General features: G+C 47.4%; 1 protein-coding gene across 1 annotated transcript in view; it reads right to left on the minus strand.

Moving 5' to 3' along the window:
• The window catches only part of JPH2 (junctophilin 2), a 72,575-nt gene that overhangs the window by 8,317 nt on the left and 43,778 nt on the right, over positions 1–20,480 (minus strand). The window contains exon 3 of the mRNA XM_043478716.1: positions 254–372. Coding sequence (XP_043334651.1) covers positions 254–372 — 119 coding nt within the window. The remainder of the gene's footprint in view (positions 1–253; positions 373–20,480) is intronic.

Genomic DNA, 20,480 nt, shown 5'->3' on the forward strand with positions numbered 1-20,480 from the left:
AGAGAGAAGAGACAGGCTGCAGTTGGGGGAGCCTCTGATATTACCACCCCGATCTCAGCCTGAGTCCCCTTGACTCATCCCATCCCATGCCTGCACCACGCCCCACAGATGCTCCCAGGCTTGTGTGGACCCACCCGAGCATCTCAGCTTTCCACCAAGCAAAGAAAAAGGGTCCACCTCTCCACCCCCACCCCGCGGCCCACCCCAACTCCCCCACCCCATCCCGGCCAGTCCCCTCCCTGGCTGGCCCTACCTGGCTGGTAGAAGTCTGGAGCCAGCTCCCTGGCCAAAGTGCGGGCAATGTTGGACTCTTGGTTGGCAGCCAGGGCAGCCTGTTCTGCTGCCTCAGCTTTGGCCTTGGCGTGGCTTGTCCTAAGGAGACGACATGGTGGAGTCTTAGGATCCCTCCAGAAAACCAACCCTCTCTGCCCTTCCTCCCCAACCCACAAAGAGACACCCTAGACAACACTTTTGTTCATTTGGGCTGTCAATGAATATTTATTAAGCCCTGTGGTCCAGGCTGTTGTGCGTCCCCCAGACCATTTCCTCTTCTCTCAGGGCACACAGACAGACTACATTTTCCAGCCTCCCTGGGGTTAGGTGTGGTCAGGTGACTGGCTAAAGCACTGTGGGAAGACAGGACGTTGCCATTTCCAGGCATGGTGCACAAAAACCTGTCCTGCAATCCACAATGTCCTCTCTCTTCTCCCCTGTTGCTGGTAAAATGCAGAAGCCAAGTCCCCAGAACAGGGGACTTAACCTCATTTGTGTCACAGATCTTTTCAATCTGGTAACACCTGTGGACCCTTTCTTGGTATACTGTTTTAAAATGCATAAATTACACAGGATTACAAAGAGATGCAATTACACTGACACACTGTTACCAGAATATTTAAAGGGATAAATCTGTAATATAACAATGTATATTCTTCTTTATTAACACATTAGACAAAATATTCAGCAGGCCTATTGACCACCATAATTTAAAAGTATAAATTAGCATAAAGGATATTTCAAGGATACAAGCAACAACAGGAATGTGGCATGAAAATATATGTGATTCCTATGAGTGACAAAGTCAGAGATACTGCTAATACTACTGTGATTTATCGCCGACTTCTATAGTTGAAGAAAATACTAAATTTCAGTTACACGTTAGTAAAAATAGAGAGGTGGTTTTCCATGAAGATCCCTTCACTAGGACCCACCCTTAGCTGCCGAATGACTGCTGATGGCTCACTGCTCTCTCAGAGAACTGCAACCAATAGAAGCCACCTTGTTCCAAAGGTCCATACCCCTCCGCAACCCAGGGAGCCTATAACCAATGACTCCTGACCCCAGCCAGCCCCTTCCTGCCCCAAAAGGAACCAAGTCCTGAGGTATAACTCAGGCTCCAAAGCCCCACCACGGGATGAGGCTGAAGCAGAACTCCAGAACACATCGCTGCTTGTCTTCTTCTATGTCCCATTCTGCCTCTCTCCCTCCCCCTCGCGTCTGAGAGCACTTGCTCCATAAATTGCCCAAGCAAGAATCCTCATCTCAGACTCAGCTTCTAGGGAATCTAACCTAAGGCAGCATCCAGATTCACAGACAAGCTGAATTCCATCCACAGAACTCCCCTGTGGGCCCCAGGGTCAAGAAACACGCTGGAAGGAACTTGGGTCCACAAATGATTGTTGCATAGAGCAAAGCCCGCCTCCCTCACAGTCCCATATTAAATGTGGAACATTTGAGCATTAAATTTAAACATTAAACTCAGCAAGCCTTAAATGTCTACTGCGTTAAGTGCCTGAAATTTGGGAGATGTTTATTTCAGCTGTTAATCTAACCTGACTAGGAAAAGCATCTGCGAAAATATTAATAGCCCCAATAACCAATGGGCTTCATTGTAAAGAAATTAAAGATTATCTCATGTAATCATCATGATGCCTTAGGAAGCTGGTGTTCTTATTATTGTCCCTATTTTACAGAAAAGGAAACTGAGGCACAGGCAGGGTAGGTAACTTGCCCAAGGTCACAGAGTCCCTAAGTGCAGGAACTGGGATTTTGAACCCAGGCAACATGATTCCAGACCCTGTGCTGCTCTAAAGTGTGTGCCGTGGTTGGCCAGGAGCCGAGATTCCTAGGGACAAGACAAAGGCTTGTCAAAAGAAGATGGGCTGGACGCAAACAACCAAAATTATTTAACATAATGTAATCAAATAAAAGGGCTTCCCTGGTAGTCCAGCTGGTAAAGAATCCACATGCAATGCAAGAGACCCTGTTCAATTCCTGGGTCCCAAAGTTCCCCTGGAGAAAGAATGGGCCATCCACTGCAGTATTCTTGGGCTTCCCTAGTGGCTCAAACGGTGAAGAATCTATCTGCCTGCAATGCAAGAGACCGAGGTTTGATCCCTGGGTTAGGAAGATTCCCTGAAGGAGGGAATGGCAACCCACTTCAATATTCTTGCCTGGAGAATCCCACGGACAGAGGAGCCTGCAGGGCTACAGTCTGTAGGGTCGCAAAGTCGGACATGACTGAGCGATTAAGCACAGCACAATCAAGTGCAACTGTGAGAAATGCCATAAAGGAAGAGGACAGAAGAGGAAGATGAAAACGTCCAACAGGAAGACTTGACGTAGATCGGTGGTGGAGGGGGGGGTCAGGTAAGGTTTCCTCAAGGATGTGACAGCTGAGACCTGAGACTGACATATCCATTGGCCCATCAGCAGTGAGGCGGGGACAGTGAGCCAAGCAGAGGGAAGAGCATGTGCAAATGTCCTGAAAGGGGGTACGAGCTTCATGCCTTTGGGGAACTGAAAGATCCAGTCAGTGTCCCCATGGGCAGATGAGTCACTTCCTTGGGGATTTGATCTGCATGTGTCTCCAGCACGGAATTAAGCCCCATCTAGAGACAAAGTTTACTAAGCTCCCTTCAGGTGCCAAGTCTTTTGCCTACATTATGCCCTGCAAGCCTCAAAACTGCCGGGGAGGTAGCTTTCACTGACTCTACTCCACAGGTAGGGAAACTCAGAGCAATACCTTACTCAAGGATGCCAAGTAACAGCTGACATTTACAAAGCATTTACAACATGCCAAGAGCTTTATAGAAACTTATCCATTTAATTTTCCCGGTAACTCTTTGTGGCCAATGTTATCATCACCATCCCTCTTTACAAAGGAGAAATCCAAGGCATAAGAAGGCTTAAGGAGCCCACCTAAACTTATCCAACCAGCAAGTGAAAGCAAGGTTTCAAACAAAGGCTTTCTTGAGTCTAGAGTCTGGGCCTTTTGTCACAGGTTGTCCGTCCACTCAATCATAAGTAGTGGGGGACTTCCCTGGTGGTCCAGTGATTAAGAATCTGCCTTCCAATGCAGGGTCGGGGAACTAAGATCCCATATGCTGCTGGGCAACTAAGCCCACACACAGGAACTACTGAGCCCCAGAGGCTCTAGAGCCTGTGGTCTACAAGAGAAGCCCCACTCATTGCAAGGAGAAGCCCGTGCAACACAACCAGAGACCCAGCACAGCCGAAATAATAATAAGTAGTGGAGTTCAAACCCAGAACTGTCTGGTTTCTAAGCCCCTGCCCTCTCCACTGCCACAGTAATGTTTACTGAAGAAAACAGTATTATACTGAATGAAAGGATACATAAAAGAATGCATGCATACATACATGGATATCTGTATGAGCAAGGCGGGCAGCATAGAGAATAAGGAGCATGGTTTTGGAATCAGCAGCCCTGGACTCTAATTTTGGCTCAGCCACGACTGGGGCTAGGGTGCAAATGAGGCATTCACCTCAGGCTCAAAATTTAGGGGGTTGACCAAAAAAACTCAGTAATCTGGATAAATAGTACTTGAATGCAATATTTTTTAAAGTCAAAATTAATGCAGCAATAATCCTTGATGAACAAGTTATGAAAAAAATGTCAACAGAGTCCAGATCCAGACCCTGCACTTGTACGACTCACCTCACTCGCCTCCCCCTAGTCCCAACCCTACAAGGACTCTAGGACCTTGGGTGAATGGCTTTGCCTCTCTGTGCCTCAGTTTCAACGTCTGTAGGATAATTCTCCCCTCTTGGAGTTGCTGTGAAAATGGCTGAGAAGCAACATAGGAAAGTGTTTAGCCCAGGATGGGGCTGAGTGATGGTGATGATGGTGGTGGTGATGATGATGGTGTTGATGAGGGTGTTGGCAGTGGTAGAGGAGGAGGAGGAGGAGAAAAAGAAGGAGAAAGATAACATTTGTTACACTGAAACCAAGTGTGGAACCAACAAGGGCCTACTGTATAGCACAGGAAACTATATTCACTATTATGTAATAACCTGTAAGGGGAAAGAATCTGAAAAGGGGTATACACACACACACATATATCTATAACCAAATCACTGGGTTGCACATCTGAAATTTACATGATATTGCAAATCAACTACACTTCAATTAAAAACTAAAAAAAAGAAAAATGTAGTACATGCACAACCCCAGACACACATTTGCCTGTACATGGGCATGTGTGACTCAAAGATCTAAATTTTCAGAGACACTTCCCTGGAAACCTGAAACCCCAGGTTGGGTCGGGGAGGAGGGAAAAGACTGGGCAAACCTTCAAACTGAGAAAATGTCCTTTTTTGGTTGTGTGAGCTGGATGAGGCTTGTTTCCTGGGGCTGTGCTGCAGGACGGACTCCTCAGGCCAGAATGGCAGTCTTCACACTGAGCCCTGGAAGGTTCTAGAGGATCAGCAATGGACCCTCCAGGGCAACCAGAACGGGGGTCAGAGGGGAATGGCCACACAGCCCAAGGTAATAAAGGCTGCTGAGTTTGAAGGAGGCACCCATGACTGACTGAATACCTTACCAGTCCCCTCCCCAATGCCTCTGATCTCAGGAATGGCCCCTCAGCTCCCTAGCCCTCAAGCCAGGAATCCCAGTGTCTCCTACACCCTCCTTCCTCATCTTTCAATATTCACAAACAACCACCACTAACTCCTGTCTCTCCTGCTCCCCCTGAAGCTCTTGATCTGCCTATTCTCCATCTTTCCGTGGCTCCTCCTGCCAGGTCCCCCACTCCCCTCTGTAACCTCCCTGCTTCCAGGCTCACTCCCTACAAATCATCACTTGCAGCTTGCTTGCCTCACCTCTTGCTGACAGTCTCTGCAAGGCTTCCTATCTTGCTGAAAGTAAAGTCCAAAGTACTGAGCACAGCCTTCAAGGCTACCCAGATTCTCACCCTGAAGCAGCCCTGATGGGGTGTATCTGGAAGCTTACCAGGCAAAGGGCAGGCTGAACTGCTGCAGTCCAGAGGCTATCTTCTGGTCCAGTGGCACTCACGGTGTGGTCCATGCAGCCCCTAGCCCCTCATCATCTGGGCACTTGTTGCAAACGCAGATTGGGGGGGCTCCACCCCAGATCCACTGAATCAGAATTTCTCAGGAGGAGCCCAGGAATCTGTGTTGTATAAGCCTTCCAGCTGCTTCCACTGCTCATTAAAATTTGAGAAGCGTGTGCTGGACAGAGAGAAACATCCAGCTCTCTCTTGGGCAGCTCCCAGCCTGCTCAGCCACCCAGGAGCCTTGAGGGTCTCCCTTCAAGCACCAGGATCCCTCCCTGAATCCAGGGCCTCCCAGGGAAATGCAGACACCATTTCTTTCCCTGTGACCACTGGGGGAGGGGCTCTTGGGGAGGGTCTCCCAGGGTGGCTCTGCCCCTTCTGGAGGGAAGGGAAGGAGCAGTAACTAGGGCAGGGGGTGGGGCAGGGATCAGTCACCCTTCTTGATTTCATCAGATTTTCTTTCGTCAGCAGGTTAAAAATAAGGCTGGTGGCGGCTCAGGTATGAGGCAGGGCCGTAACCCAGTGGGGGCGCTCCCGAGAGTGTCGGCCCTCACTCCTGCCGCCCGTCCCCACCCTGGACCCCTCACCACCCGGAATAGCCGGCCTCGTTGCCCAGGCATCTCCATCAAGCACTGATGGCTTTACTGGGCCAAAGCGGGGGCACCCACAGGAGGTACCCCTGACTCCTCTGCTCTGGCTGTTCCCCCATCTGGAATGTTCCTTTCCCTCCTTCCACCTCCCAGCCTTAAAGGGCCAGCTTCAGACCCACTTTGACTTCCAGATTTATTCAGTTAATGCAACTTTATGGAATGCCTGCTATACATCAGGACTTTTCTGGGTGCTGTGGCTACGACAGCAAGCCAAGTATCTAAAAATCCCTTGTAGGGGGACTTCCCTGGCGGTCCAAGGACTAAAACTCCATGCTCCCAATACAGGGGGCCCGGGTTTGATCCCTGGTCTGGGAACTAAGACCCTGCCTGCCACAAGAAGACCTGGCCCAGCCAAAGTACATAAGTAATTAAGTGAGAGTCGCTCAGTCGTGTCCGACTCTTTTCGACCCCGTGGACTATACAGTCCATGGAATTCTCCAGGCCAGAATACTGGAATGGGTAGCCTTTCCCTTCTCCAGGGGCTCTTCCCAACCCAGGGACTGAACCCAGGTCTCCCGCATTGCAGGCGGATTCTTTACCAACTGAGCCACAAGGGAAGCCCAAAGAACATGAATAAAGATTTTTTAAAAATCCCTTGTAGAACTCACATTCTGTTGCAGGGGTCAGCAAATTAGGGCAACAGGCCATATGAGGGCAAACAGCCTGTTTGTCTATCACCTGTGAGCTTTTTTTATATATAAAAAGAATGCTTTTTATACTTTTCAAAGTTGTGGGGAAAAAAACCCAAATAGTAATTTTATGACACATTAAAATTATACAGAATTTAAATGCGTGTCCATATAAATAAAGCTTTATTGGAACAGAGTCACACATATTTGTTTACTGTTGTCTAGATCTAAGCAGTTGCCACAGAAGCCCATGACCTGCAAGGCCAAATATATTTACCATCTGGTGCTTTACAGGAAAAGTTTGCCCACCTCTGTTCTAATGCATCCACTCAACAATGGTCTCTCCTACTATTCTAATTAATAATATTAGTCTACTATTGGTTGAGCTCTTTCTGCCCAGTTCTGCGTTGTGGTCACCTTTACACACATGACTTCAGAGAGGTGAAGTCACTTTCTCAAGGTCACACAGCTAGAAAGTGTATCTGCCCAAGCTCCTCCCCATTACACCGAGCTGGCGCTTTCCTGGTACTGACTGGACCAGGTCCTCCACATGCTGGTACTAGGGATGGGGATAAATTAGATCCAGCAGACATCTGAAGAGCTCCCAGCCTAATGCAGCCCCGCCAAGTCAACTGTGCAGCATCTCTGAAAACCAGCGGATGGATGGGGCGGGGGCCGAGCAAGGCCGCTAAACCACATGGCGGCGCAGCTAAGAGGGGCAGCTCTGCCAGGTCTTGGCTCTGCTCCTCATACTCTCAGGCAAGCCTGAGCCCCCCGAGCCCCCGTCTCCTCATCTGTACAATGGGGATAATAACAGCACCTTTCCTGGAGAAATGGTGTAAGGAGTATAAATGAATAAACACTCATATGGCCCTAAGAATAGTAGCCGGGACACAGGAAGTGCTATGGAGGTGCTTGTTGATAAAATATATGGGGACGTCCCTAGTAGTTCAGCGGTTAAGACTCCGCCCTCCAATGCAGGAGACAGGGGTTCCATTCCTGGTCGGGGAACTAAGATCTCGCATGCCACGGGGCAACTAAGCCTGAGAGTTGCAACTAGAAAGAAGCCCCCACACAATGAATGAAATGCAATGAAAAGTCCATGTGCTGCAACTAAGATCTTATGCTGCCAAATAAGTAAACATTTTTTTAAAAAAATAAATAAAATAAAATATATATAAGAAGCATTTTTTTTTTTAAGACTGAAACAAAAACCTGAAAGTACTTAATGTCACTGATTTGCTCACTTAAAATTTTTTCAAAAATTCATCAGAACAAGGAGGCCATGGAAGGTTTGGGGGACAGAGGCAGATAATCAGAGCCCTCAACTCAGGCCTCTGCCAGCCTCTCTGAAGCTGCAGAAGTGGTTGATAAGGGCAGTGCGGCCAAGCATCTTCCTGAGGAGGAGGTTGCTTCAGAAGCCACTGCCCTGCCTTCCCCCAAAATAGCCCCTCGCTCCAGGCTCTGGCTGCCTGTAGCTGCCCAGATAGCTCCCTCAGAGAAAATTCCCTGCCCTCCAGCAGGGATGGAGTCAAGCATCCAGTCTTGCCGGGTCTGCATCCATTTGGCAAACATGTGCTAAGCCCTGCTGGGAAGCCCCTCATCAGAAGGGTTAAGGGTAGAAACTCCAGTCCATCACATTCTGACTTTTGTTGTATGGTCTGAGTTTCCTCAACTGTGAAATGGGGTTAATAATATTTACCTCACAAAATTACTGGGAGTCTGAAACGAGGTCGCACAAGAGTGCTTAGCATAAACTGAGCACTTAACAAATATGAGCTGTCATTATTGTTACAGTTTTGGTTATCATTATAGCAATGTTTGGGGCTCCCCAGGTGGGTCATGGTAAAGAATCGGCCTGCCAATGCAGGAGACACAGGAGACTCGGGTCTGATCCTGGATGGGGAAGATCCACTGGAGGAGGGCATGACAACCCACTCCGGTTTTCTTGCCTGGAGAATCCCCATGGACAGAGGAGCCTGGCCGGCTCCAGTCCACAAAGAGTCGGACACAACTGAAGTGACTGGGCATATAACAAAGTTTACAAGCAATTCTCTTCCAAAAATCTAAGGACTGCCAACAATTGGTATTTAAATAGGTATTCTTGTAGCAGGATATGTCATGTAAACTTTGTTTCAAAGTTCACCCACCTTGTAGCATGTATAGTACCTCATCCCTTTCCATTGCCAAATAATGGTCCACAGTGCATGTGGATGAACCATATTTAGTTCATCTGTTCCTCAGCTGAAGGACATCTGGATTGTTTCCACCATCTGGTTACTATGTATAATGCTACTACGGATATTCCTGTACAAGTTTGGGGATAGATTTATATTTTCACTTCTCCTGGGTGTACACTTTAAGGCTTGGAATTGCTGGCTCATGTGGTAACTCTTTTTAAACTTCTGAGGAACTTTCAGACTGGTTCTGAATTGAGTGCACCATTGTACTTTCTTCTAATAACATGAGGGTTCCAATCTCTTCACATCCTTGTCAACACTTATTATTATCCATTTTTAAATTTTAGTCACATAATGGTTTGTGAGGCTCATTTCATTGTGGTTTTGATCTGCATTTCTCTGATGGCTAATGATGTTGAGCGTGTTTTTAAATGTTTAACTACCATTTATGTTATCTTCTTAGGAAAAAAATGTTTATTTAGATTCTTTGCCTATTTTCAATTTTTTTAAGTTGTAAAAGTTTTCAATATATTCTAGATAAAAGTCCCTTATCAAACACGGGATTTGCAAATATTTTCCCCATTCTATTGTCTTTTCAACTCCTTGATGGTGTCCTTTGAAGCACAGAAGGTCTTAAGCTTAATGATTTCCAATTTATCTATTTTTCTTTTTGTTGACTATACTTATGGTGTCATACCTAAGAAGCTTTTGCCTAACCCAAGGTCACAAAAACTTACTACCATCGTTTCTTCTCAGAGTTTTATAGTTCAGTTTTTACAGTTAGATCTAGGAAGACTACTTCTAATAAGAAAAAATGGGAAATAAACTAAGGGTTCACACTGCCCTAGGAGACAGGCACTACAACCATTTTACAGATGAAGAAACTGAGGCACAGCGAGGTTAAGTCACTTGGCCTTTATTTTTATTGTGAACATTAAGCCAGAAGTGGCCCCTGCTCTGGGAGGATCTAGAGTCTGGTAGGAAAGATAAGACAAGGTGGAAAGTTTTGAGAACAAACAGAAAGCTACAGGGCAGGAGGAAGCCCACGTGGCGAGCTACATGTTCATAATTTTCATTTTTAAATTTTTATATCATATATTATGAACACACAAAAGATGTACTAGAGGACTTCCCTGGTGGTCCAGTAGCTAAAACTCTGTGCTCCCAATGCAGCAGGCCTGGGGTTCGATTTCCAGTCAGGGAACTAGATCCCACATGCCCCAGTGAAGACCTGGTGCAACCAAATAAATACTTTTTTAAAAGATGTAGTATAATATGGTTTCATCAGCACAAAAAAATATGAAAAATAAACAGATTTTTTAAATATTTTGGTATGTGAGGTGGTTAAGAGCAGTTTTTTCACATAAGAACTCTGGTGACATAAATTCTCTGTACTTTGATTTTTTTTTTTTTCCATCTGTAAAGTGGGGATATGAATAGCCCCTGCCTCAAAAAGTTGTAGAATTACCGTACATAATGTATTTAGAATAGAACCTGGCACATAGAAAGCTCTATGCAAGTGTTTTAAAATTTTAAAAAGTTGATTTGTTTTAGTTGAAGTGGAGGGGCATGCGTTTTGAGTCTGGAGGGCTGCGCCACCCCCCAAGAGCTTAAGCAGAACCTCCCCACCTTGGAAGCCCAGCCTGAAATCCCCAGGCCGTGGAGGTGAACTCTTCCAGATGATGTTTTACAAAGACCTTTCTCCTCTTTTTGAAAAAGAATCACCAGCCCATCTGGGAAGTCTTCACCATGTGTGAGTGGGTATGTGACACCCTTTCCCACCCCCCAGTCTCTAAGCAGGAGGCAGAGTAACAAGTTGCTGTTTACTAAGTGCTAACTACATGGCAGACACTTGACCTATGTGGTCAGCTGAATAACGGCTCCTGGGATATCCAGGTCCTAAGTCCCTGGAACCAGTGAATGTTACCTTATACGGCAAAAGAAGCTTTGCAGATGTGATTAAATTGAGGATCCTGAGATGCAAGAATTATCCTGGGTTAGACAAGCAGGCTCTAGATGTAACCACACATGTCCTTATAAGAGGGAGGCAGGAGCAGATGTGACCACAGGAGAGGAGAAGATGATGTGAGGATGGAAACTGAGATGAGAGTGATGCCCTTTGAAGATGCAGGATGGGGCCACAAGCCAAGGAATGGCAGCGGCTACTAAGAAGCTAAAAAATCAAGGAATTGAATTCTCCTGCCAGAACCCTCAAAAGGAACCAGCCCTGTCATCACCTTGGCTTTAGCCCACTGAGACCGATCTCAGACTTCTGACCTCCAGAACAGTAAGAGAGTAAGTCTGTGCTGTTTTAAGCCCCCAAGTTGGTGGTAATTTGTTACAGAAGCAACAGGAAACCGCAGCAACCTCTGTGATCTCATGCCATCCTCAAGACAACTCACTGGGCTGAAGAAAGGAAAGCTCAGGAAATTATTTGCCCATGGCTCATTGCCAGCTGGCGCTAGCGGTAAAGAACCGGCCTGCCATTGCAGGAGACATAAGATGGGTTCCATCCCTGGGTTGAGAAGATCCCCTGGAGGAGGGCATGGCAACCCACTCCAGTATTCTTGCCTGGAGAATCCCATGGACAGAGGAGCCTGGTGGGCTACAGTCTACAGGGTCGCAAAGAGTCAGACATGACTGAAGCGATCTAGCATAACCACATACACATAGCTAGTCAGATCCAGAGCCAGCCTGAACACGATTCCAGGCCTGTCTGGCACCAGAGCCTTTGCTGACCCACTCATCTGCAGTTAAGCCAGAAGAGCCCAGCAGCTGGAACTGGCCACAACCATGCTGCTTCCCCCAGGGGCCTGGGCAGCCCTAGCATGCATCCTGCTGCCTGAGAGTCCAGGGCTAGTGGCTACCAGCAGGGACACCGTCAACCTCCCCAGTGAAAGGCTAGTCCATCGGAACCCGGGATCGCCTGGCTGACTACATGTGACTGAGGTCTGGCTATACCATGGCAGCCAGTGAAGGGAGAGAGAGGGGCATGAGGCCTTGCTCCCCTCCCCACACGGGACTGGGCTCTGCAGTCCAATCTGAAGCCCAGCTCTCAGCAGTGAGGCCTTTTCTGCACGAGTTGGCTGTACAGAGAAGCTTCCTTTTTAAAAATTCTGTGCCAGGGACTTCCCCGACCAGTGGCTAAGACCCTGCACTCCCAACGCAGGCGGCCCAGGTTCAATCCCTGGTCAGGGAACTAGACCCCACATGCCGCAACTAAGTTCACATGCCACAACAAAGATCGAAAATCCCACGGGCCACAACTACAACCCCGGGCAGCCAAATAAATAAACAAATATTTTAAAAAATGAAAAGTCTACGCCAGATTTTAAAATCACATTTTATGAATGATGAGAACAGTAATTTCAAAGCAACAGCACTGGAGCCCACTGTGCTAAAGCAATGGCCATGTTACCTTTTGAGCCTTCTTTTGAGCCTTTTGTGAACAACTCTGTTAACTGTAAAGTCCAGAATTTAAGAGCATGGAATCTGAAATCACGCCACCCAGGTGTGAATCCCTGAGTCAGACATTAGCTGTGTAGCCTGGGCAAATCACTTAACCTCTCTGTCCATCCATTTCTTCTTCTGAAAAGTGAGCATGGCAAGAAGATTTTTCAGATAGCTCCTGGTATTCACACCCTTATGGGATTCAGCCCCCACCCTTCCACCACGGAGTATGGGCTAAACTCAGTGACAGGCTTCTAACTAAAAGACCATGACAATGGTGACGTCACTTCCATGACTAGTTTACAAAAGATGGCAACTTCGCTTTTGATAGCAGACTCTTGCTGGCCTTGATGAAGCAAGCTGCCACGCTGGGGAAGCTTTCATAGCAAGGAACTGAAGGCAGCCTCCCACCAACATCAGTGAGGAGCCAAGGGCCTCAGTTCAAACGCCCACAAGAAACCGCATCCTCCTACAGACGAGTGCATGAGGGTGGAGTGAATCCATCCCCAGTGGGGCCTTCACATGGGACCAGAGCCCCGACCAACAGCAGCCTCGTGGGAGACCCTGAGCCAAAGGGCCCAGATACCAAACCCATGGAAACTGTGAGATAAGAAATGTGTGCTGTTTCATGCTGCTATGTTTGGGCATAAGTTATTATCCAGTGACAGACAACTAATACAATTGGGATCATAATGCCTACTTCATGGAGTTGTTATGAAAATTACAGGTATTAATATACAGAAAGGGCTTAGAATAGTGCCTTGCATACAGGGTATACTATAGTAGTGTTATACTACAGTAATATGAAAGTGTTAGCTTTCACTATTATACATTTCTCACTTACATAATTTTTCGTGTTTCCACATATTCATGTTTATCATTTCAGACCCCTCAACCTTTTTTCTTTTTAAATTTAACATGAAATTTAACATCTACCTATTTTTAAAATATGTATCTACTTATGTATTTGGCTGCACTGGGTCTCAGTTGCAGCATGCAGGGTCTAGTTCCCTGACCAGGTGTTGAACCTGACACCAATCTGCATTGGCAGCACAGAGCCTCAGCCACTGGGCCACCAGGGAAGTCCCAACATCCATGTATTTTTGTGCCAGTGATTCCTCTTCTGGGAATGCGACCAACTGACATACTCAAACTGTGCAAAACGACACCCATACAAGGGTATTTACTGCAATCCTGTTTGTAATAACAAGATACTGGAAATGAAGCCAAAGCAAGAAGGGGGAACTAGTTGATCACGTTATGGTATAATCAATACTTGTTGAGTACCTACTATGTGTCAACACTGTGCTCAGACGTTTGCATGTATTATTTCATTTAATCCTCACAACACTCTCTAAAGTAGACATCACTATCAATTCCCATTTTACAAGTAAGAAAACTAAGGATGACAGGGTTAGTAACCTGTCCAACTCACACAGTCAATAAAGGAGGAAAGCCAAGAATTCCAGTGTGTTTAACACCAAAATAAGACAAAGGAGGCATGTGTTAGTGTTGGAGTCAGACAATCTGGTTTCAAACCCCAGTTCCTTCACGTCCAAATTGTATGACTTTTGCCAAGTCATGGAACCTCTCCAAGTCTCAGTTTCGCCATCTGTAACTCAGGTTAATCACTTTGCCAACAAAAGTCCGTATAGTCAAAGCTATGGTTTTCCCAGTAGTTATGTACGGATGTGAGAGTTGGACCATAAAGAAGGCTGAGTGCCAAAGAATTGTGCTTTCGAACTGTGCTGCTAGAGAAGACTCTTGTGAGTCCCCTGGACAGCAAGGAGATCAAATCAATCAATCCTAAAGGAAATCAACCCTGAATATTCATTGGAAGGACTGACGCTGAAGCTGAAGTTCCAATACTTTGGCCACCTGATGAGAAGAGCCAACTCACTGGAAAAGACCCTGATGCTGGGAAGGATTGAGGGCCAGAGAAGGCAGCGACAGAGGATGAGATGGTAAGATAGCATCACCGACTCAGTGGACAAGAATCTGAGCAAACACCAGGAGACAGTGAAGGACAGGGAGCCTGGTGTGCTGCGCGCAGTCCAAGGGGTGGCAAAGAGTCAGACACAACTTAACAAGTGAACAACAACAACTCAGGTTAGTCATTGCACTTAGCTGCCACTAGAACTACACTGTGAACTGTGCCATGTGAAGTGTATATTCACTTGATCATGACAAGTATTTACTAAGCGCCTACTGCATGCCATGTCCTGGGCTAGATCTAGGGGCACAACAATAACAGAAGAAATTTACCTCCTAGAACTTACAGGCTAGCCTAGCATGCGCATAGTGGAACCCCATAAATGGTAGCTGCTACTATTAGAGAGTGATTCTTCTTCCCCAGGGTTGGTCTTCCCACCTGGGTCTACTGGTGACCTGGGTCTGGGTGTGTTCTGCTTCCCCCACTCGCCACCCCCCCGCCTCGGCTCACCCCCACCACCCCCACCACCACCCCCAACCCCGGTGAGCCAGCCAGCAATGGCATCCCACAAGGCTCGAGTCAGCAGACATCTCCTGCCTAAATAAGGACAAGGCGCCCAGGAGAGCTCTCTGCGAGCCGGAGGAATGTGACAGCTGAGCCCGCCTGCCCGGCACCCTCCCCCGCCTCCGGCCCCTCCCCAGGTGTGGCTTTCCAGTTTTTCCCAGAGCAGCCCCCGACACACCCTCCCCCGGCCCAGGCCGCTCTGATAACTGCTAAGGAGCCTTTCGGAGGAATTCCAGGCAGCTCCATCTGCTCCTGGGGGCTGGCATCCCGGCTGCCACACGGAGAGGAATAAACTGCAGGGAGGGGCCAACCCAGCCCCAGCCCTGGAAAATTGCATCCCTTGGTTCGAAAAGCATTTCCAGAGATAATCTTTGGCCTCGGGCACTGTGTCAGGTGTGAGGGCCCCAGCGGAGATTCTGACCACGCTGCGGTCTCCCCATCCCCACACCAGGCCTCAGAAGTCACAACTGCTCCTGGTGGGGTGGGGGAAGGCAGACACAGCTAGTCCAGAGCATGGGGCCCAGGAAGACGTCTTTGAGTTCTTGCTGAGGCAGGGGCTGAGCAAGGGAACTCTGGCACCAGATGACTGGAGTTCCCATCCTAGCCCTGCTTCTTCCGAGCTGTGTGACCTTGAACAAGTTACCTAACCACTCTGGGCTTTCATTTCCCCATCTGTGAAATGGGAGAATAACAGCACCCACCTCAGAGTTGGGAGGACTAAGTACACTGGTTTTGCAAAGTGCTCAGAGCAGCAAGGAGGAGGTCATGTCCTCAGGATTTGTTCAGGAGAGCCTACCATTTAAACCAGGGTGCCTGAGGGTGAAAGCAGGAGCTGTTTATAAGTATACCCTGCATGATCCAAGGCAATCTCGCGCACAGGAGGCCGCGTGGTCGTCCCAGACTTGACCACAACTAAGGTGCCAACTGTCACCAACAGCAACTATATGTCATCTTTGTAAGCCAGCCCTGCAAGAGGTGAACATCATACCCAGCACACCGATCTGGCCTTCAGATTTCCCAGGAGGAAAACACGTAAAACCGAAATTTGAGCTAGAGTCAAAGAAAAACATTAAGGATTTCAATGCAATAGTTAACAGATATTTATTGAGCCTTTTATGTGGGTCCATGCCTGGGCCATGGGATGAAGGGGGAGGAGAAAGAAGCATCAAAAGAAGCAAAATAAAGAAGTAAAGGATTCCATTCCCGGTGACCAGCCATGGTTGGTCAGATAATAAGAGAGGATTTGGGGAGAGGATTCAAGACAGAAAAGACACCATCAGGGAGGGGTCAGGTCATGGGTGGGCCCTAGGGATGTAACCACGGGAACAGATCAAATGCAGAGCAAAGGCAGAGAGGTGGGCAGGAAGGGGACCTCAGGCTTGGGAAGAGCGTGCTGTGATGGCTAAGAACCAGGTCTTGGACCAGAATTGAGGGTCCAAGGTCCATATCCACCCTTAACGCGCTGGCTGACCCCTGGCAACTCACACAATCTACATCGCCTCACTTTCCACAGCAATAAAATGGAGCAAACGATACCTTTGCCCTTCAGGGTTGCCCGAATACCAAATGAGATGATGCCTGTAAAATTCCGTTCAGTTCACCGCACGTCTCAAATGGAAGGGGTTTTGTCTGTTTTGTTCACTGATGAATCGCCAGCACCAAAAACAGGACCTGGCCCACAGTGGGTGCTTAATAAAAATTTGCTGAATGAATAAACAGCAGTCATTATAAATATTATTATCATAATTATTATGCAGTAATAGACCTAGCTGAGCTGGAGTGGAGAAAAACAAAGGAGCTTTTTTACAGATGCGGAAACAGGCTGAGACAGGTGAAAGGATTTGCCTAAGATTATACCCCTAGCAAGTCACAGAGCAGGATCTGGGTTCCCGGCCAGGGTCTTCAAGCCCAACTCCTCCGTCCTCCCTACCTATTTCTCGCCTATCTTCTATAAGCATTCCCTGGGTGCCTAATAAGTGCAGGTGTCTGACAACATAATGGGGATAAAAAGAAACTTAAAACCAGAATTCTGGCTTTAAGGATCTTATAGACCTCTAAAGAAAATCTACAGGAAAAGAATCTAGTTGAGAAAATTCAGATTTTTTTTCTTTTTTTTAAAAATATGGACTTTTTTTTTAAAGTCTTTATGGAATTGTTACATTATGGCTTTTGTTTCATGCTTTGGTTTTCTGGCTGCCAGGCATGTAGGATCTTTAGCTCCCCGACCAGGGGTGGAACCTGCACTCCCTGTATTGAAAGGCAGTCTTAAACACTGGGCCACCAGGGAAGTCCTAAGTTCAGGCTTTTTTAAAAAGGGAGCTCAGAAGAGGAAGAGACATGGTAAACTTGCCTGCAGATGACAGCTCTGAGCTACAGCCTGAAACAGAGAAGAGACAGAGAAATCAAGGCTGGTACTAAGCATGTACTGGAGGTGACCTAGGCAAGCTCTTGGCAGGACACTGGTAGCTTGAGATCAGCCACAGCCGCGGCTACACCATGGAAACTGGCAAACTCCAGGAAGCAGAGTTCTCCAACTCCGTTTCCCACCCATCAGCCCCTCCAAGAGCTACTTAATCAGTACACTGCTTCTCAGAACAGACATGAACCAGAAAAAAGTTAACAGTCTCAGCAGACTCATGTCCTTATGTCTTACCTCCTACCTGGACAATCCCCCACCCCCCATCCCTTTGGAAAACACGTTATCAGCTCTCTTGACAAAAAGCACTTAAATTTGCCGTCTCCAAGCACAAAATCTCCCCTCCCTGTTTATCTCAGGACAATTTCTGAGTGGGTCTCAGGTGGCGTCAGTGTATAAAAGCTGCAATTTGCTCTGTGAACGAGCTGGGAAAGTGAAGGGCATCCCTCCAGGCTGTGTATAGGCATCCCTTCTTCTCCCTGCCTGTAGTCCTGGGAAAATGACAAAGTCTTATTTTCAATTTTGAGTCTTATTTCCATGTCCATGTGAGCTGGTCAGATGGAAAAGAAAGAAGGGAGCAAAGGATGGTCTAAACAGAGGGAAGTGCAGGAGTCAAGGCAAAGAAAGGTGTGTTTAAAACACACACACAGTTTTCATGAAACTGAGAAAAGTAACCTGACAATGTCAAGAGGGACAGAACTTCACCGAACTGCTTTCCTCTGCTTCCTGAGCACAAGCCTGGACTATTTCCCAGCCTCCCTTGCAGGGGAGTGTGGCCAGGCACCAGAGGCTGGCCAATGGGATGTGAGAAGACATGACGCGCCCTACTTCCTGGCCAATAAGAACCTTCCACTGCCTCTTTCAACGCGTTTTTCCTTTTCATTGGCTTGATGCAGAAGAGCATGATCTTGGAAGCCATGTGTGGAAGACAGCAGAGCCACAAGACGGGAGGAGACCGGGTCTTTGAATCATTGCGTGGAACACAGCTGCCCACTGATAAGAGTACCCATTTTGGATTTTACAGGAGAGAAAAATAAACTTGTGCTGGATGTGTTCTGTGTCTGTGTGTTTGCTGGTTTCCTACAAACAGAGGGATAGAAACAGATGAGGAAAGACAACAAAGGGACTCCTGTGCGCCTTCTCTCCAGCCTGGGGGAGAGGGAGCTTCTGTTCCCGGGCTCCCCCAGCAAGCCTCAGCCAGGAGGTAAACGGTTCGCCACTGGAGGCCAGAGTGAGAGCAGGACACCTCCTCTTCTTGGACAAGATTCAGGAAGGCACCGTTAGTCTGAATTCCCATCCCTCTTTCAAAAGAGCCCCAGAGGCTCATTAATGAGTCGGTCACTGCCGAGCATTTAATGAACGTCTACCGTGTATAATGCCTAAGCTTGGGCTCCTCCTGTCCACAACTCCAGAGTCCAGTTGCCCTTCTAAAGACCTGCTTTCCCTCCCTTTCAGGCTCTGGAAAGAGGGAGGGGAGAAATCTTTCAGGCCAATGACTCAAAAGCTTACTACTAACAAGACCAAAAATGATAGGTGGTACCAGGACATTCATCAGATAATACTGGTCCTTTAAAATTCAAAGTCAACCATTCTGATTTTTTCAATAAGAAAGTCTCATTTCATGCTTATGTATCTTTTTTTTTCCTTGGTAAATATTTATTTATTTGGCGGCATCAGATCTCATTTGCTGAATCTTCGATTTTCAGTTGCAGCATGCAGGATCTTTTTTTTAGTTACAGCATGTGGGATCAAGTTCCCTTACCAGGGATCAAAACCAGGTCCCCTGCATTGGGGGCATGGAGTCTTAGCCACTGGACCACCAGGGAAGTCCCTTATATATTCTTAATGAGTCTTATATTCCATTTTTTAACAGAGAAAGACCAGAGCAGCAAGTAGCCTTGATCTGAGCTTTTAGTAGGCAACCCTACTGGGGACGGTTGAATGCTGTTTTGCTTCACTGTATTTTTTTCTTTTTCTCGTGTGTGTGTTGTTCTGGCGTCCTTGTAGTATTATTTGTTTTTGTTTTTTCCCACTAACTCCTCTTTATGTAACACTGGATTTCTCTTTATGGTAATGACCTAAAGATCCTTTATGAAAATAAGTTTCGGACCTCCCTGGCAGTGCAGTGGATGAGAATCCACCTGGCAAGGCAGGGGGCACGGGTTCGATGCCTGGTCTGGGAAGATTCCACATTCCACCAAGCAACTGAGCCCGGGCTCTAGAGCCCGCGAGCCACAACTACTGAGCCCACATGATGCAATTCCTGAAACCACACGCTCCAGGGCCCACAAGCCACAACTAATGAGCGCCTGTGCCGCAACTGCTGAAGCCCATTCACCTGGAGCCTGTGCTCCGCAACAAGAGAAGCCACCGCAATGAGAAGCCCACACACAACAGTGAGGAACAGTCCCCAGTCGTCACAACTAGAGAAAGCCCACGTGTGGCTACGAAGACCCGGTACAACCAAAGATAGATAAATAAAGTAGTGTGTGCATGTCCAGAAAAATTAAAAATAAATAAATTTAGGCTTAGGAAGGTTAAGTGTTTGTTTTTTTTTTTAAATAGTAAAGAAATAGCAACCCAAAGGGTATACGGCCATGGTTCGGCGTGGGAAGGTACATCAGTGAACAGCTTTTGGGAAACTCCGGCTTACCCCCCAGGGTCACACCTCTGGGCCTTTGCTCAGGCTGGTCCCGCTGCCTGCTCTTCCACGCGGACCTCACTAGGCTCCCTTGACCTTGGTGCGGGCTGAAGTCATTTCCCAAAGAAGCCACGGTAACAATGTGCACGTGGTCGGGCACGGGAAAGGCCAAGCCAAACAGGCAAATCTGGGCGGCTGTTTTTCCCCAGAACAAGGAAAAGACAGTTCGGCGACCCGGGACACGGAGACCAGTGGGGAGCAGGACTTGCCCAGGGTCATTCAGCAGGTTGGGGCAGAGGCCGTCTCCGCCTCACACAACATGGATGGAGGACAGAATGGCACCACCACGACAGAGGCCCTGACAGGTAACTGTACTTCAGGAAATTTATTCTAGACACATACTGATCCACGGGTGAAATGATGAATGGACAGCGTTATCTCGCAGAGCAAAATTCTGGAAACTACCTAAACAATCCGTGCAACAACAGGGGCTTGATTCAACAAATCATGATTCAGCCATACAATGAAATACTATGCAGGAGTTAAAGCGGATAAAGTTCTTTACTTAGAAAGATCAGGAAAGCTCTCTGATATATAAACACAGCGAAGAGAAAAAAGCAAGGTTCAGGGCTTCCCTGATGGCTCAGTGGTAAAGAATCTACCTGCCAATTCAGGAGACTCGGGTTCGACCCCCGATCCAGG

This window comes from Cervus canadensis, chromosome 10 (assembly GCF_019320065.1).
Source record: "Cervus canadensis isolate Bull #8, Minnesota chromosome 10, ASM1932006v1, whole genome shotgun sequence".
In the NCBI taxonomy this organism is placed as follows: domain Eukaryota; kingdom Metazoa; phylum Chordata; class Mammalia; order Artiodactyla; family Cervidae; genus Cervus; species Cervus canadensis.